General features: G+C 44.4%; 1 protein-coding gene across 6 annotated transcripts; it reads right to left on the bottom strand.

Annotated features, from left to right (window-relative positions):
• Window positions 1–1355: 1355 nt before the first annotated feature.
• LOC134499635 (uncharacterized) lies at window positions 1356–10229 on the bottom strand. 6 transcript variants are annotated; one of them, XM_063306378.1, is made up of 6 exons: window positions 10085–10171; window positions 9069–9216; window positions 7444–7463; window positions 7057–7361; window positions 5853–5969; window positions 1356–5733 (listed from the first exon to the last, which is right to left on the bottom strand). In XM_063306378.1, the coding sequence occupies exon 6, from the start codon at window positions 4642–4644 to the stop codon at window positions 3502–3504; it is 1143 nt and encodes a 380-aa protein (XP_063162448.1). In that variant the 5' UTR covers window positions 4645–5733; window positions 5853–5969; window positions 7057–7361; window positions 7444–7463; window positions 9069–9216; window positions 10085–10171; the 3' UTR covers window positions 1356–3501. The 6 variants fall into 6 exon arrangements, with proteins under 6 accessions (XP_063162448.1, XP_063162449.1, XP_063162446.1 ...); XM_063306379.1 differs by lacking the exon at window positions 7444–7463; XM_063306376.1 differs by adding an exon at window positions 6059–6098 and having other exon boundaries at window positions 7057–9216.
• Between the last annotated feature and the right edge of the window lie 6643 nt (window positions 10230–16872).

The following is a 16872-nucleotide window of genomic DNA, read 5'->3' on the forward strand; positions in this document are numbered from 1 at the left end:
GGGTCGTCCCCCGGTGCTCGGTGGGCGACTAGGCTTTAACTCTCGCCCTGATTTGGCAGCCCTCCGATGGGCAAACACCTCATGGGCATGCTCAGCCCTTCCCGCGAGCTGGATCCACTCGTACAACGTATAGGGGTCGTCCCTCCCCAAGGACCAGTGCAGCATCTCTGTGTTCAGGCCATCCTTGAATAACTCGATGATGGTGGCTTGGGACCAGTCATCCACTTTCCCGGAAAGCGCTTTGAACTCCAGCGCGTAATCAGCCATGGATCTCGATCCCTGCTTGAGTTCCTTCAAAGCTCGCTTTGCCCTCTCTTTTGCCAGGGGATCCTCAAAATGCTGCCTCAATGCCCAGAGGAACTCGTTAAATTTCTCCAGTTCAGGCGCTTCCGACTGGCACATCTGGACATACCAGTCTGCCGCCCTCCCTTTCAGTTTGGTGGCAATGGTGATGATCTTTGCTTTTTCTGATCGAAAAAGCGACCCCCATTCCTCCATGTATGCTTTAGCATTTGTCAGGAAGAATGAGAGTTTTGTCGGATCCCCATCAAACTTGACAGGGAAGTCTCTCATCCCGCCCACCGACGGGCTGCGCCCCATCCCCGGGGCTTCGGTGGGCTGCGTCTCTCCAGCCAGCGGCGGCGCAGGGGCTGGGGCTGGCCGCACAGACGGTGATGCTACTTCCATCCGGACCACTTGTTCCCCTTCCCTCGGACGCGCGGTCCGTCTCTGCTCTGGGGACTGCCCATGGGACGAAGGGGTTGAATGCCGTTGGCTTGACCCGTCCCGGGTTTCTTTCAACGAACTCAGGTCTAGACTCAGCTGTTTCAGTATCATCTCTAATGAGTCCATTTTCGACTCCAACACCCGGATACGGTCCGGGGTGGGGGAGCCCTCCTTGGGCTGCACCTGGATCACTGTAGGGGACAGTGGGTACCTCTGCCTCCAGGATGGACCCCCCGCCACCGAGACATCCCCTTGGGTCTCATCCCAGGTGACCAGCTCACCCAGGGTGGTTACGGTAGTCTCCGGGGCGGTTTTCATGCCCCCGGCTTCACCCTCCAACTCAGAGCTCGCCTCTTCCAGGATAGCTGACAGCTCCCCCACTTGGGACGGTCAGTCGGGGCGTCTCACGGTCGAGTCCGGCTCCCCTTCTTCCATCAGCACGATATCGGGTTCGGTCATCGCTGGCGCTCTCCCTCACAGGGTTAGACAACTTGCCCTTTCCTGGAAAGGGGCCAGCGGAGTTGGGATCTTAGATTCTCAGCTTTATGTAATGATTGCCCAGCCCCAAATACTCAGACTCACAAGAGGCTGCTAAATGAGATCTGATTTATTAAGGAACTTAGGACAAATACAGAGAAAGCTGAGAATGAGCAAAAGCGCGCCAAATACAAACTTAAAACCCTCGGTGCGAACGTATCCCGCCTCCCTGGCAACAGCCCCGCCCATCCCAGGTGCTAGCAATCGTCAGACCTGCTAGCCTGGGAAAGTAACCTTGAACATAGCAGATAAAGCAAACACATTCCAAAGCACAGCCAAGAGATAACTACTCCCATCCTCCCGTGAAAGATGAAACACATATCCAGCTAATGACATGCGAAACGTTACAATGTATCAAAGACATTGAAACGGCGAACATGACAATAATCATCTACCAAATCTTTCAAGCTGTCAAAATTAACCTTATCACAATTAGCAAAGTTTAGCGTAATTCCCTTCACCTTTAGCACCACTTCACCACTGGACAAAGCATAAGCATACGTTTTGGGCCCGGCCACCACCAATTCTGTGATCATGGTGTTTGGCAGGATCTCACTTGTCAGCCGCCCTAAATAATCACCCAAAGGAGGTGTCCACGCCCCCTCTCTACTTATAAAAATGACTGAATCAGTGTCATGGTACAGGCACCTATCGCCCAACCTGTCCAGTAGCTTGTATAATTCCAACTGTGCATAAGCTGTTGTAAAACTGGCAATGAATACATTTGTGCATGTTGATTTGGCGGGGTGGTTCTTGGCTATTTTCCATGTCACAATGGCTATTTCTGTATCCACAAACTCACATGAGGTAACATTATAATAGGGCACAAAAAGATATTTGAATAAATCCTGAGGATTTGTCACCACAGAGGTTGTCATGTGGTTGGTGCTCTGACCAAACTTGCCCCACAGTGGGTTTAAAAAGAGTTTGGCAATCTGCCTTTTAGCAGGATTTGCTTCAATGTGCTCACGTTGTAAGTGGACACCTTCCATCTTTTCATAATCCTGAATATATTGATCTTTATCCTGTTCTGTTTTGCACCAGTCACTGGCTTCCTGTTTCTGTCTGAGATGGGCATTCATATAACCTGAAAATAGTGCGTCTGATTTTCTTTCAAAATGCCAGATCTCATAGATTTCAACAATTCTGTAACCCTCTTCTAAAGCTACATTCATTTCAACAGTGCACCATCTCCCGGTCAGAGCTCTTTCCTCATCACTGTGTTTACAGGGGGTGGTTTGCTGCTTTTCTGTGCAGGCTGCACACAAACTAAACATTAATTTTCCCCCCGATTTGTGGGGCAGGACTGGGAGATAAAGGTTCCTTGGAGGGTACACTTTGACTCTGGCTATCCCAAAATACTGCTTTATGGCCCCAAAGTTTCGATAGAGGACTTGAGGATTGCCAGTTGGGTATTCCTTGGTCTTGTTCACAAAAGGGTACAAACTGGTGAAATGGTAATATAAGATTTGCTCCCCAGGTTTTGGTTTGTAATACGGGCATGTAGCATTTGTTCTACCACCAAAAAAAGCATCTCATGGATTCAAAGGAGTTGGGAGCTTATTCTCAACTAGAAACTGCTTCAAAGAGGTGTCAGCCTCCACCATGGCCCTCCATTCATGTTCCCAGATGCTGCGCACAGCATAACCCTGGTCCCTGAGGTACTCTTCTTTAATCTTAGTATGGTTGTGCAGGCCGCCATATGTTGAATCGAGTAATTTGCTGAAGTCTTTTTCAGCGTAGCAGACAGGGCACCCATGAAAAAAACAACTGTGAAATTCAAAAGCAGTAGGACTCCCGTCTATGATAGCAAATCCATCCAAAAATATTTGCCTACTTGCTTTTCACCCCCATTCAGAGCATGCTATATGTTGAGATTCTCAGCGTGTGCTGTATGCAACAGCCACTGAATGGCTGGAGCCGAATACCTTTTCTGTGTCCCGTGGTAAGAGTCCAGAGGAGCTAGAGCAATGGCATTGCTCTTCAAATACATGAACAGGTCCTGGGCCATGCAGACAGATGCCAATGTAATATACTGGAAGGGGTCAATGCAATGAACCTCTATTTCCTCAACAGTATCCCCCCTGGCATCTCTGAGACACTCATGTTCTGTCATTTCCATCACCTGCTCCCTAAATCGAATGCAGGCCTCCCTCAGTATCTCCACGTCTTGTCTACAGTAGTAAGCCAGAGCTTTCTTTAGTTTGAACACAGTACCTGTATTAGCAGCCTGCCATTTCAGGGATTCTTCTCTTTCACTGGGCTGTAATACTTGACATCAGGGAGCGGCCCCACGTAGTCTTGATTGGCCATTGTATTTGTCATGAGTGCCGTTGAGCTGAAGTCATCAGCGCAATGGCACACATGACAATAGCAAGGAAATAGGTGAAGGGGTGCAAGATAAGTAGCCATCAACCCACAACGACTAACGGCCAACAAACAATAACTAAACGGATCACGGAGCACACCCAAGCCATCAGCGCCAATACAACGGAGATCGCCCAGCTGACAGCAATCAGCAGAGGAATAGAAAACCTGATGATGGGCGATCCCGGAACCCCTCACCCACCGGCAGGGCAACGTATTGGACAAAGGGGGGTGACGTGACCGCGAGTGAGGGGGCGCTGACCGGCGCGGGGTATTTAAACCCCGCACCGGCGCGCTCCTGTCACTCTCAGCTTTTTTCTTCCAACGCTGTAACTGCGCTGTGAATAAATCAGAGCCTGATCCACGAACCAGTGTCTGAGTATTATTCAGAGGCAGGCAGCGCATGACAGTATTGAACAAATGGGGGAAATACCCCTTGCTGCCTTGAAACCCCATGGCTTTGGGTAGTTTGCTTAGTTTAAGGGGCAAAAAGGAGAGGCTGTCAATAAACTGAATCTTATAAGCCGGGAGGTTGTTACACAGCAGCTTGCCCCCCTGACTTATCAGTTCAACCTTAACCTTTTCAAGGATCAACTGCATCAGCACCAGGTGCCCATCATAACCTTTAGCATTGTGAGCGATAAAAGTACATCCTTTAAACTTACGATTCATAAATTTCTTCACAAATTGCTCCAGGCACCTAACACCATAACAGTCCCAACTTACTATATCTTTATCATTGCCATCCTTCAGCATATCCATGGCATACACATAATTTGGTATATGCACCCCCATCTCTGGGCAGCATTCAAAATCATAAATGATGTATCTTTCACCAATTTTCGGGCAGGCCGACGGTTTCAAAAAACATAAATGTCCTTCCAGACTTTCTACCTTCTCAGAGCATTGCCCACACGTGGCTTTCTTGCATTTTTTGTGGGGAGTAACAACATAAATCCTGCAAGTTTCACAATATACTTTATTCTTACAGTCAACTTTTCCTTCCATAGCCATTGTGTGTGCCTTTCAAGACAGGCCTTAGAGCGGCAAAACATTTTGCACTTACTGCATCTTGCCTTCTCCACTGACACCTCCTGGTACTCTTGCTTCAGGCAAGCTCGGCAGAGGTATTGGCAATTGTGGTTAAATTTGTGGTGATAGGGTGCGTGGCATAATTTGCAGAAATAGCGTTCACCCAGAAAGCCCTTGATATTTTTGATGCCATAGTAATGCTTGTCATGTAATAATATAAACACCAATTTTTCTTGCTGCGGTCTACCTGTGACAAAAAATCTCCACCCACCCTGCATATAAAACAAAACCTTTATAGTGACCCCTAAATGCTCTTCAAAGAGGTGTACCTGTGAAAGGGTAATCCTTTTTTCTGCGGAAATACCCAGCCTGCTGTGGAGATCCATGGCCTTGGCAATAATTTCTTGCTTTGTAAATGCCCTGTTGTCTAACAAACACAACAGACACCCGGCAAAACATAGAAATAACCCTTCCACATTGAAATCAACCAGATGTCGTCTTTTTTTCTCCAGGACCCTGGTGAATAACACCGTGCTTAACTTTCTAAGTCCACCCCCCTGACTGTTATTCACAATGGTGACCCACCAGTTGTAAATTGCCACCCCACAACACTTCAACATTGCTCTGTAGCAAGCTTTCAACATGGCTCAGGAACTCATCAGCATTTAAATCATCTGTATGTCTCCTAACAGAAAAGAGAGGGTTTATTTAGGCCCTCCGCATCCAACTGGAGCTGAACAAAATCATTTGGACCTATTTCCCTGGAGACATTATTCAACAGCTTTTGTATCTCGTTATGAATAATATCTATAGCATGGCTGAATGAGAAAATTCTGTCTAGATTTATAAATGGGTAACGCTGATAGAGCTCCATTGCGTTGTAATTGCGGATTGGTCTCTGCCATGTTTGTATCCTCGCCAGGTAGACGACCTCTGGGCTCTGTGTATTTATTGAATTTATCCAAGATGCTGGCTGAGATTCTGACATGGACCAATCTGTACTGGTAACGCTATCTGGGGAGTCTGTAGGAAGTCCACCTCCACGCATTTTTGCTTTTTTGCAGGACGGTTCTGGTTAAACAAACAAACAAACAAAACAAGGGTTTCAACAACGCTCCTAATAATGTAATACCAACCCCATTAGTTTCTAAAAAGTGGTTTGCAGTTGGATAAAATGCTAGATATTTTACCTCCTAACAGCATTCATGGTGTGTGGCTTGTGGAAGGCTGAGGCTCCATAATGTCCTGAACCCCTTGTGAATCTGTAGACTTCGTAAAGGATGCAAAGAGCCAGTCTTCCTCGCATTCTGAAGGAAAATAAAAATCACAGAGGGTCAGAATTGCTGCAGAAATGCTTATAAGAATCTAAATGTATGAAAGTATGAAAGAAAAATACCTTCATATGCCCTCAGGCATTCTGAATCTGACAATTCATACTAGTGAAAGAAAACAAACAAGCAGACAAGCATGCTATAAATCCATTTTGCATCTAAGAGGGCTCATCTTTCAAAAATTAGCCATAAAATTATTTACATTAGTAGCTTGCATTCTGAAAAGGATCTTCTTAGCTGCCACTGAAAAAGTGTCTTCTTAGTGGGGCGAATGGCACTGGAGGTGTGGGTATGTCAGAAACCAGCAAGCGTGACTGGATCAGCATGGGCCCTACTTTATACACATTGATGATGTCACAAACTAATCACATCAGAGGCAGTGACTTCTTCACTACTTTTGCAAAACCAGATACCCCAACCTCGCCAGGAAGCCCTATTTGAATAGCTGATGATGTATCAAACTAATCATATCAGAGGTGGTGAGTTCTTCACACCTTTTTTGCAAGACCAGACATCCCCACCCCACATCAGGAAACCTGACTGAATTTGATGTGTATTGCAAAACAAAAAATCCTAAAAAGAGGGGAGAGAAAAGGGTTTTCTGTGGAAGCATTGTATTCCCTCTCTGTCCCCCTCCCCCCCCCATTCTGACCTCCAAGCCTGTAACAAGCAGGCAAGAGGCAGACTGAAAGGGGGGAGGGGGCTTGGGTGAGACTAAGGCAAATCGGGAAACACACACACCTGAAACAATGAAGAATAAATGGCCAAGAATTAACAGAACCCTCTCAACTTTCTGACAATATGCATTCAAGTTACAAAAATCACAATGCACAAAATACACACAAAACACACCAAAATGAATGGCAGGCATGGCCAGAACCACGAGCTTTGATTAAATTCTATCTCTGTGTTTACCAGCTGACAAGGTTAAACAGGGGTCAGTAAAAGAAAAAACATAACACATCTTTCACGTGATTTGTAAAACACATTTTACTATACAATTCATAGGGTGAATGTTAACAGTTTCTTGTAATTGATTTTTGTTACATTCTGGCATATGTACCTCTTCAGACATTAATGAAAGCGGTTTACTGTTCTTCCCGATACATTGTATGAATGTCTTGAGCTCGCCAAGGGTGTCCCGGGTAAAATATAATTTATCCACTTTGTCAGAAATAGTGATGATGATCCACAGAACGTGAGGAATAGAAAGTCGAAAGCATAAACTGTCAATAAGTTCTGTTTCATTGGTTCCATCCACATGGTCTTCATCTGATTGTAGACACGCCATTAAACAATGATGTAATATTTTAATGATACACACTTTCAGAATCTGAGGCATGCTAACATTTTGAGACTCTGCCATTTCTAAAACAGGAAATAAGGTAGAATTAGGCTAGCTGTTTCAACTAATCAAAATACTTTTTTCTTAATTTTTATATTTACTTACCATTTGTTGTTTTGCAGAACCTGCAATTACAAAGCTTTATAAGTTCATTCTCCTCAAGGAGGGCATATAACACAGGTCCTTTTCTTATTCTATGCCCACGCTTGGGAGGTTTGGGGTCCAAATTTACATCAAACAAATCTCCATCAGCATTTGCCATCTTCAAAATACATGTCTTTTATTTTTCAAAAGACTGCTGGATTTAAACCAGTAGCTGTTCAGGCCTGTCTGCACAAACTCCCCTGCCCCTGCAAAGACATGTCAACAAGGCTTGTGCATGTCCTGTTGCATGCCCAGAATCGCGGGGGGGCTGACATGCCTGGGCATGTCCTGAACAAGACCTAATCTCTTTTTTTACTAGCAGACACAAACACGCATGCCTGGAATCGCAGTCCTGACATGTACCCATAATAAGTATCATGACCGGATGCTTGCTGCCTGGTTGATTGTTGCCTGTGATTATTTTAATTCCCGTTAATATTCCTTGTCTTTTGCCGTAGGGGCGGAATAAATTTTATTAAGGCCGTGCTTCAAACACTTACGTGTACATGCGGATTTGAGGATACAATTGGCAAAATATGCGCCTTTAGACTTTTTACAAAGGTAAAAGCTGGCTGTGGTTTTAAAAGGGCTTTCTTTCCTGCTTTCGAGGAAGTGATTTTAAAAAAAGGGGTCAAACGCAGGCCGGGGCTGCCTTTTAGGGGATCATTTTCCAGTATTCGAGGCACTGATTTTTAGCACTACAGAAAAATTAAAAGCATTGTTAGGCTATTATTTTTTGGTTCACAGGGCACAGGGCACAAAGTAAGGGTTTGTTTCCCAAAAATACAGGGCTGCCTAGGCCTCTGTTCACTTTACTTAGCTGTTTTGGCTTTGAACGCCCATAGAATTAGGCTAGGGGTTAATCTAATCACGTGCCCAGGGCCTTAGGGTTACGACCTCGCGCTTTTCTTGGTGGGGTTAGGTCCCGTGCGTCATATCCGGCTAGGGTTATGACCTTGCAAGTCCTGCACCATGTGAGGGGAGGATTATGCATATCACATCCGGGGAGGAGGGCTATGCACGTCATATCTGGGAGGTTGGGGGCTGGGCACGTCACTTCCGCTTAGGGTCATGACCTGGTGACATAAGCACCACGTGGGTTTGCTTACTTTGATAACATCACTGATGATGTCACTGATTAAAAGTACTGATAAGCCACACTAGGTAAAAGTATGTACTATTACTACTCCAGTCCAGCCTTGCCTCTTGCAAATGAAGGAATCTGAAGATTCCCAGCCCGAGAAAACGGAAGAAGTTCCTGTCTGCCGATCCAGCCTGTCACCCAGGCCTGCCCTATTTTGCCATCCCAATGTCCCGTTTTTATCTCAAGGAAATATGGTCAGACTATCACAAACAGAAAACATACACTGGCACCTTAACATTGACAAAAGACCTCCCTGTCTGTTCCTACATGCACTCCATCACAACCCCACAGGAACACAGGAATTCTTCTTCCCTAACTCTCAGCTGGGAGAAAGAAATGCCTGGTCCTGGTGTACAGGTGGGGAGGTTCCATGTGGAATTCAAGCAAACCATTCAACAGGGAGACAGGTAAACAGAAACAAATATATTGTTCTATTACTTACATATTCTTAAATAAAACAAAGGCTGATTATTCTGATTGTAATGGCATGGTAGTAGTATTTGCTGGGTACGAAGTTTTCTATTAGCTTTGATGGTTTCAAATTACAGCCTTGCAATAATCACTTGATCATTTCCAGTTCACTTATTACTCTATTTTGAGCAATATTTATAAGGAAAAAAAATACAAATGTCAGTGGCAAATTATTCACAAACACACACACACACACACACACACACAAAACTGCTATAGCTTTAAGATCTTTTTCATTTTTAACATTAAGCTATGCATGCTTAAGAGTTCTTTCAATGTTTGGTGTAAAATGCATCATGGGTTTCATCAGATCTCTGAACAGTTGGTTTCCTGGTATTTCTTTGAATACTCTTGATAGGGTTAATTTTGCTTTGTAGCTAAATTACAAGGAGAAGGTCTGGAGACAGTTTTACAATCAGCTAGTGCAGGGTTCCTCAACCTTGGCAACTCTAAGCTGTGTGGACTTCAGCTCCCAGAATTGTGGGTCCCACACTCCCCCTCTGCTTCCCATGCCTCCTCCCTGGAGGACCCAAGACTAGTCAGGTCATCCTTGTCCCTTCAGAAGTAGTGGCAGAAGTGGCAGAACAAGGGAAGGGGTGCAGGGCACAGTCTCTCCAACCATCATCTGGGCGACTCATGCCTCAGCCACATCAGCCTACAGGACCCAAAAGTCCATTTGGCAGGGATGGTTCTGCTCAGTTTGCACTCAGACTGACCCCAGCAGTCTCGAGTCAAAAGGAGCCCCACTGCGACCACTGCTCCTTCCGTGAAAGGTGTCCAGTATAGTTGTCCACTTCCCTGTGCACAGTCTGACCACTCTCCTTTGGCCATCCCCTGCTGGACAGACAGGGATACCTGGTCCCACAGTCATGAGCCCCAACGGTCCCCAGACCATGAGCCCCCACTGGCTCCCCAGGGGTGCGCTCTTCCCCTGTGCTATTCCCTTACTTTGTGTTCTCTCCCAAGGGACTACCAGCTAGCACTTACCCCCTCCTGGCTCCTTGGCTGTCTGCCTCCTCTAAAGATGTGTGGGTGAACTCACCCAGTGCCAGCAAGCATGTTCTGTGACCGAGGCAGCTGATCCGAGCCCTGAGGAGTGCCAAGCTGCAATCCCAGACGAGCCCCCAAATTGTTGCCTGCAAACTCAGGCACCCTGAGTTTTTATGGAGCCCATAAAAACTTGGTCTCTGAATTTGGGAGAGAGACTAACTTAGCCAAGTGGCTTTGCAAAGGCTCACAAACTCTGCTTATTTTTTGTTTCAAAGTTTGAGTGTTGCGACATAGCAGTATAAGCTGACAGTGGTGCCAGGTTCACTGAAATCCATGTCAATAGCCCCATCTGTGTCCCAAAAAACTGTAACAAGTTTTCCTGCCAAAGCCTGGATTTTTTTTTCCTTCACAAGTGAAGCTTTGTGATGATAATCCATGGACTGAAGCTTCATTTTTGGATCATGCTGGTGAGCCCATGATCAGGACTCCCTGCAGGCTCCACAAGCAATAGCAACACAACCATTTCTTACAGCAACTTCCCACCAACTGAAGTGAAAGAACAGCTGCTGAAGAATCTGTTGGAGCATCTTATATCTCACTACTGCCATCTATTGGTGACTAATAACACTGGAGGCTTTGTTTTTCATTCAGCCTTAATACTACATTTATATCCCACCTTTTCCCTCTGAGAACTCATGGACTGTCCATGAGGGTCCCCCTAATTTTAACCTAAATTTAAACAACAACAACCTTGTGATATAGGCCAAATTAATAATGCCAGAACCAAAGTCATCCAATGGCTCTCCCCAGTTCAATACCACTAACTGCACTATACTAGTTCATGATGAGCTAGTAATCTGGGAAAATAGAGAACACAGGGGGAGAGAAAGACACATTCCCAGTTTGCCTTCTCATCAATGAATATCTTGTCACTAGCCACACCTATGTCAGCCATTTTGTAGCTAAAGATACCCATAGTATCATTTCATGACTAGCCACAATCTCAGCCATTTTGCAGTGAACATATTGTTGGCATTTTGTTTTTTGCCCGGACCAAGCCACTAGGTTACCATGGTAATTGAATACTTTCTTAAGTATCGGCAGGGTGAAAAGGTCGAACTTAATTGTCCTCACTTTGGTTGTTAATAGCTGCATTGCCTGGGGGAGGGCAGCTTGCCTGAGCTTGTTTAATTTTGCTTTTGCAGCCTCTCAGCTCAGTCCTCTCTGATCGTGTGTGAATGCACAGCTTGTAAAATATGTTTTTGTGCTTTCTGTAAATACATTTATTTTTATAGAAATGCCTGGTGTGTGTGATTCTTCTGTTTTCTCGGGCCAAACACTTTCTAGCACTCTGACAGGTTATGGGCCCAGTAAGCAGCCCAGGGAAACCCCAGAGAGAGCAGAGAGATCAGATCCACACCTCATGTACATTTAAAGGCAGGTAGCAAAGAGCTGAGATGATTTTCTTTGGAGCCGCCTGGAGATTTTCCAGCCACTGCCAGTCTGCAGGACAAAGAAGCCAGCTGAGGTGACTTGAAAAAGAAAGAAGAAGCCATGGCTACCTCCCAGCCCTCAGCGATGCCTCTTGAGTGCCTATCAGAGACCAACTACTTGAATTGGGCCCTGAAGATGGAAATGTATATTCGCAGAGAGAATCTTTGGCTGCCAATTGGTGAGCAAAACCCCCAAAATCCCAGTGCTGAATGGCTGAGACAGGATGAGCGGGCTAGAGCCACCATTATCCTGGGAGTTGAGGACAATCAGCTAGTACACATGCGAGGTATGCAGTCTGTAAAGCAACTGTGGGATGCTTTAAGAGACTTGTATGTAAAGGCAACAGAAGGGAGTAAAGTTACCCTAACAAAAAAGCTGTACAAAGCCTACCTAGCAGGAGATAGCCTTCCTGAGCACCTGCATTATATTCAGCAGCTGTTTGTTGAGTTGCAGGAGAGAGGAATGGAATTTACACCTCTCACAAAATCATATATACTGCAGTCCTCATTGAATGAAACATGGGGCATGCTGATTTGTACCCTGGAGGCTATGCCTGAAGCAGACCTCACCCCATCGTATGTAACACAGCGCTTACTTGCTGAATGGAAGGAGAGGAAAGATCCCCCCCCCCATCTCTTCTGGAAAGCTGCAGCACCAGAAAGCAAAGGGAAAAGAAGCTGAGGCAACAGCACTAGCCAGCCAGCGATGCTTCAATTGTGGTTCAGCTGGACATTTGCAGAAAGACTGTGCCTTGAGACCCAAGAGTAGAAAGACAGAGAAGGAGAACACAAGGGCAACACAGAAGAAGGCTCTTCAGACAACCCAAATTGCACAGGTTGCTGAGAAGGGTAATTCTGATGTATGGGTGTTAGATTCTGGGGCCAATTGTCATTTATGTAACTGTAAAAGCCTTTTGTGTCACTGTCTAAAACTGAAAGACAAAGTGTATCTTTGGCTGATGGGTCTGTGACCAAAATTATGGGACAAGGTGACTTGTATTTATCCTGCTTAGGAGAAACTGTAAAAGGTGTGTTGTATGTGCCAAATTTACAATCAAACCTTTTATCTGTGGCACAATTGGCTGCAACAGGGTATGTCATAACATTTAAGAAAAATGGTTGTGAGATATGTAAAAATGGGACATTCTGTGCTACTGGTATGTTAAAAGACTCCTTGTACATGGTGCAAAATGCAAGGAAGCCAAGCTGCAAGGCTGCAGTTGGCAACACTCCATATCATGACCAATGTGAACACCTGATGCATAGGAGATTTGGTCATGCTAATTTCAGGTATATAGCACAAATGCCACAGATGTGTGCTGACTTAAAGATAAAACCCTGTGACAATTACTTAGATCATATAGTTTGCAAAGAATGCAAAACACTAAAAGCTCCTGTGAGTAAGCACAGTGACAGTGTTACAACTAGACCTCTAGAAATTGTTCACTCTGACATTATTGGTCCTTTTGCTCCAAGTCTTGGGCAAGCAAGATATGCAATGACCATCATTGATGATTTCTCAAGATACACATTTATCTACATCTTAAAACACAAAGATGAGGCATTTGAGAAATTTAAAGGGTTTGTGACATGGGCAAATGGAAAATTTTCAAGGCTTCTATCTGCACTCCAATGTGATAGAGGAGGAGAGTACCTTTCTCACAAATTTAAAAGGTTCCTAGCTGAAAAGGGGATAGAACAAATTCTTTCTAACCCTTACACCCCTCAGCAAAATGCTGTTGCTGAAAGAAAGGGCAGAACCTTGCAAAATGTGATGGAATGCATGCTTAAAGATTCACATTTATCTTTTAAGTATTGGGGAGAGGCAATGTCTACTGCCTGTTATGTACAAAACAGACTGTATAACTCTGTGATTCAGGACACTCCATTCCATTTGTTTTATGGTGTGAAACCAAAGGTAAACCATCTTAGAGTGTTTGGTAATACTGCATGGGTTCATATTCCAAAACAGCAAAGGATAGGAGGCCCCACAACAAAGAAAGCCATCTTTGTTGGCTATGAACAAAGCCAAAGGAGCTACAGGTTCATAGGTAAAGGTAAAGGTTTCCCTTGACGTAAAGTCCAGTCGTGTCCGACTCTAGGGGGCGGTGCTCATCTCCGTTTCAAAGCCTTGGAGCCGGCGTTGTCCATAGGACACTTCTGGGTCATGTGGCCAGCATGACTCACGGAACGCCGTTACCTTCCCACCGAAGCGGTACCAATTAATCTACTCACATTTGCATGTTTTCGAACTGCTTGGTGTGCAGGAGCTGGGACGAGCAACGGGAGCTCACCCCGCCGCGCGGTTTCGAACCGCCGACCTTCCGATCGACAGCTCAGCGGTTTAACCCGCAGCGCCACCAGGTTCATAGTGGGAGAGAAATTAATAATTAGCAAAAGCACTTCTTTTGCTGAGCAAAACTGGGGGAGATTAAATTCTAGCTCTCCAGTGGATCTGACCACCACAAGAGAACAGCAAGGACTTGCTGATAGTGATCTTTTGCCTGATGAGGACATTAAACCAGAAAAGCAAACTGAAGATCTGTCTGATGAGACAGATGCTTCTCAGGAAAGTGATAGGAGTCAAAACTTAAGCCCTGTATTACCTCGCAGATCTCAGAGGAGTAATAAAGGCGTTCCTCCGTCATGTTTTCGGGCTGAAACAGTAAAGGCTTTTCACATATTCACAGAACCTGAGTCTTTAGAACAAGTGAATGCTTTACCACCTGAGATTGCACAAAATTGGCATTCTGCCATGCAATAGGAGTTAGCATCCTTGAAAGAAAATAAAACATGGAAACTGGTAAATCTACCTCCCAATGAACGCTGTCTAGGTTGTAGGTGGGTGTTCAAACTGAAAAGGGATGCTGATGGCAAAATCCAAAAATATAAAGCAAGGTTGGTTGCAAAAGGGTTCACTCAGAGGAAAGATTTAGACTTTGATAAGACTTTTGCACCACTTACTAAAGGTGGATCAATTCTACTGTTAAGAATTGTTGCACTCAAAGGAATGTCAGTTCATCACTATGACATTCAAACTGCATTTCTCTATGGTGATTTAGACCACAAATTATATATGCAGCAACCCACTGGCTATGAAAAAGGGGAGAATCTGGTCTGTGAACTGCAAAAGTCAATCTATGGATTAAAACAGGCTGCTAGATCCTGGAACCAAAAATTAGATGAAAAACTGCAGAATTTTGGTTTTGAAAAAAGAAAAGCAGATCCATGTGTATATGTGAAGAAAGACAAACAAGGCTGTATGTATCTGTGCATTTATGTTGATGATTTGCTGATGTTCACACCAACAGAAAAACAAAGGCTTGATTTTGAAGCCTGCATGAAAAGCCATTTCACATTAAAAAGCCTTGGAACAGTAACAAATTACCTAGGCTTAGAAATACACAGGGAGAAGGATGGTAGCTTTCTGTTAAACCAACATAGTAAAATTCAAATGCTCCTAGAGGATTTTAACATGCAAGACTGTAAACCAGTCTCTACTCCTATGATAGCAGATTTTCAGAAAGATATAGGAGAAACTCAATTAACTGAGGCAGAGAAATATAGATCTGCAATTGGAAGTTTACTGTACATTGCAAATCACTCTTGCCCAGATATCTCAAATTCTGTGGCCATTTTAAGTAGACAGAGAAGCCTACATCTACTGGAAAAGCAGCACTGAAGAGGTTAATCAGGTATTTGCAAGGAACAAATAATTATTGCCTGAAGCTAAATGCCCGTGGAACAGAGAAATTGCAGGCTTTTGCCGATTCTGACTGGGGAGCAGATGTCAGTGACAGGAAATCCACTTCTGGGATTTTAATTCAATTTGCTGGGTCAAGCTTAGGCTGGCATTCTAGAAAGCAAACACTTGTTGCTCTTCCCACTGCAGAAGCAGAGTTTTATTCTCTAGCACAAACCTGTAATGAGGTTGTATGGTTTAAACAGTTGTTAAAAGACATAGGCATGGAAGTGAACCAGCCTATAACTGTTTATGAGAATAATCAAGCTTGCATTGCAAAGGCAAAATCTGAAGCCTGCAAGAATAGGACAAAACATATCGATATTAGAGATCAATATATCAAAGACATGATAGCCAAAGGGGAAATAATGTTAAAATACTGTGAATGAAAAGACATGATTGCTGATATTTTAACCAAACCTCTTGCTCTACCAAGACATACAGAGTTGACAAAGAAAATTGGTTTCTGTCTTACTCCTTAGCAAAACAAAGGGGAGTGTTGGCATTTCTTTGTTTTTACTCGGACCAAGCCACTAGGTTACCATGGTAATTGAGTACTTTCTTAAGTATCAGTTTGGGTGTTAATAGCTGCATTGCCTGGGGTAGGGCAGCTTGCCTCGGCTTGTTTAGTTTCACTTTTGCAGCCTCTCAGCTCAGTCCTCTCTGGGCGCGTGTGAATGCACAACTTGTAAAATATGTTTTTGTGCTTTCTGTAAATACATTTATTTTTATAGAAATGCCTGGTGTGATTCTTCTAATCTCTCGGGCCAAACGCTTTCTAGCACTCTGACATATACGACCCATTTTCTGACTAGCCATGCCCACAATGGCATTTTGTCACTAACAATATCCATAGTATCAACCATTATATGCTAGTCATACCCATAATTAAAGCATCCTTCACTCCTTTCAATATTCTGCTAGTTCTTATGGCCACGTGTATCCAGAGTCCACTGGTTCCCACCCCACTTTATTCTTCAGCACCACCCACTTTATGTGATCCTCTGTGCCCATGTTGGATGGGGCTCTATGAATGATCACAATTGGGTTCAACGTATCTACATAACATGACAATAGGAAATACCACTATACTGTTTTAGTGGTGAGTCAACTCTACAGGGTCCTATATCTCACTCAAAATTAAACAAAGAGACAGACAAGGGAGGGAGGGAGGGAGGGAGGAAGCCATAGTTCTTTCTGCAGTGAAATTAGTTTAAAGACAAGGACATGATCATAGCCAGGTCAGATGAGCCTGCCAAAGTATACACTTCTAATCACTGACTCACAGGTTGAAGTTTAAAGGTGAGGGCCACCATGCAACAGAACAACAAATATTAGCTATTGATTAGCTCATTTTACCTAATCCTCTATGCCCAGGTTGGATGGGATTCTGGGAACGATCAGAGCTCATGTGCATAACATGAGAATAGGAAAGACTACTATAGTTTCAGTGGTGAGTCAACTCTACTGGGTCCTACATCTCATTCATAATCCAAGAAAAAAACAGGCCAGGAAGGGAGAACATAGTTTTCTGTGCAATGACGTTAGCT

Source organism: Candoia aspera, chromosome 6 (assembly GCF_035149785.1).
Source record: "Candoia aspera isolate rCanAsp1 chromosome 6, rCanAsp1.hap2, whole genome shotgun sequence".
Classification (NCBI taxonomy): Eukaryota; Metazoa; Chordata; class Lepidosauria; order Squamata; family Boidae; genus Candoia; species Candoia aspera.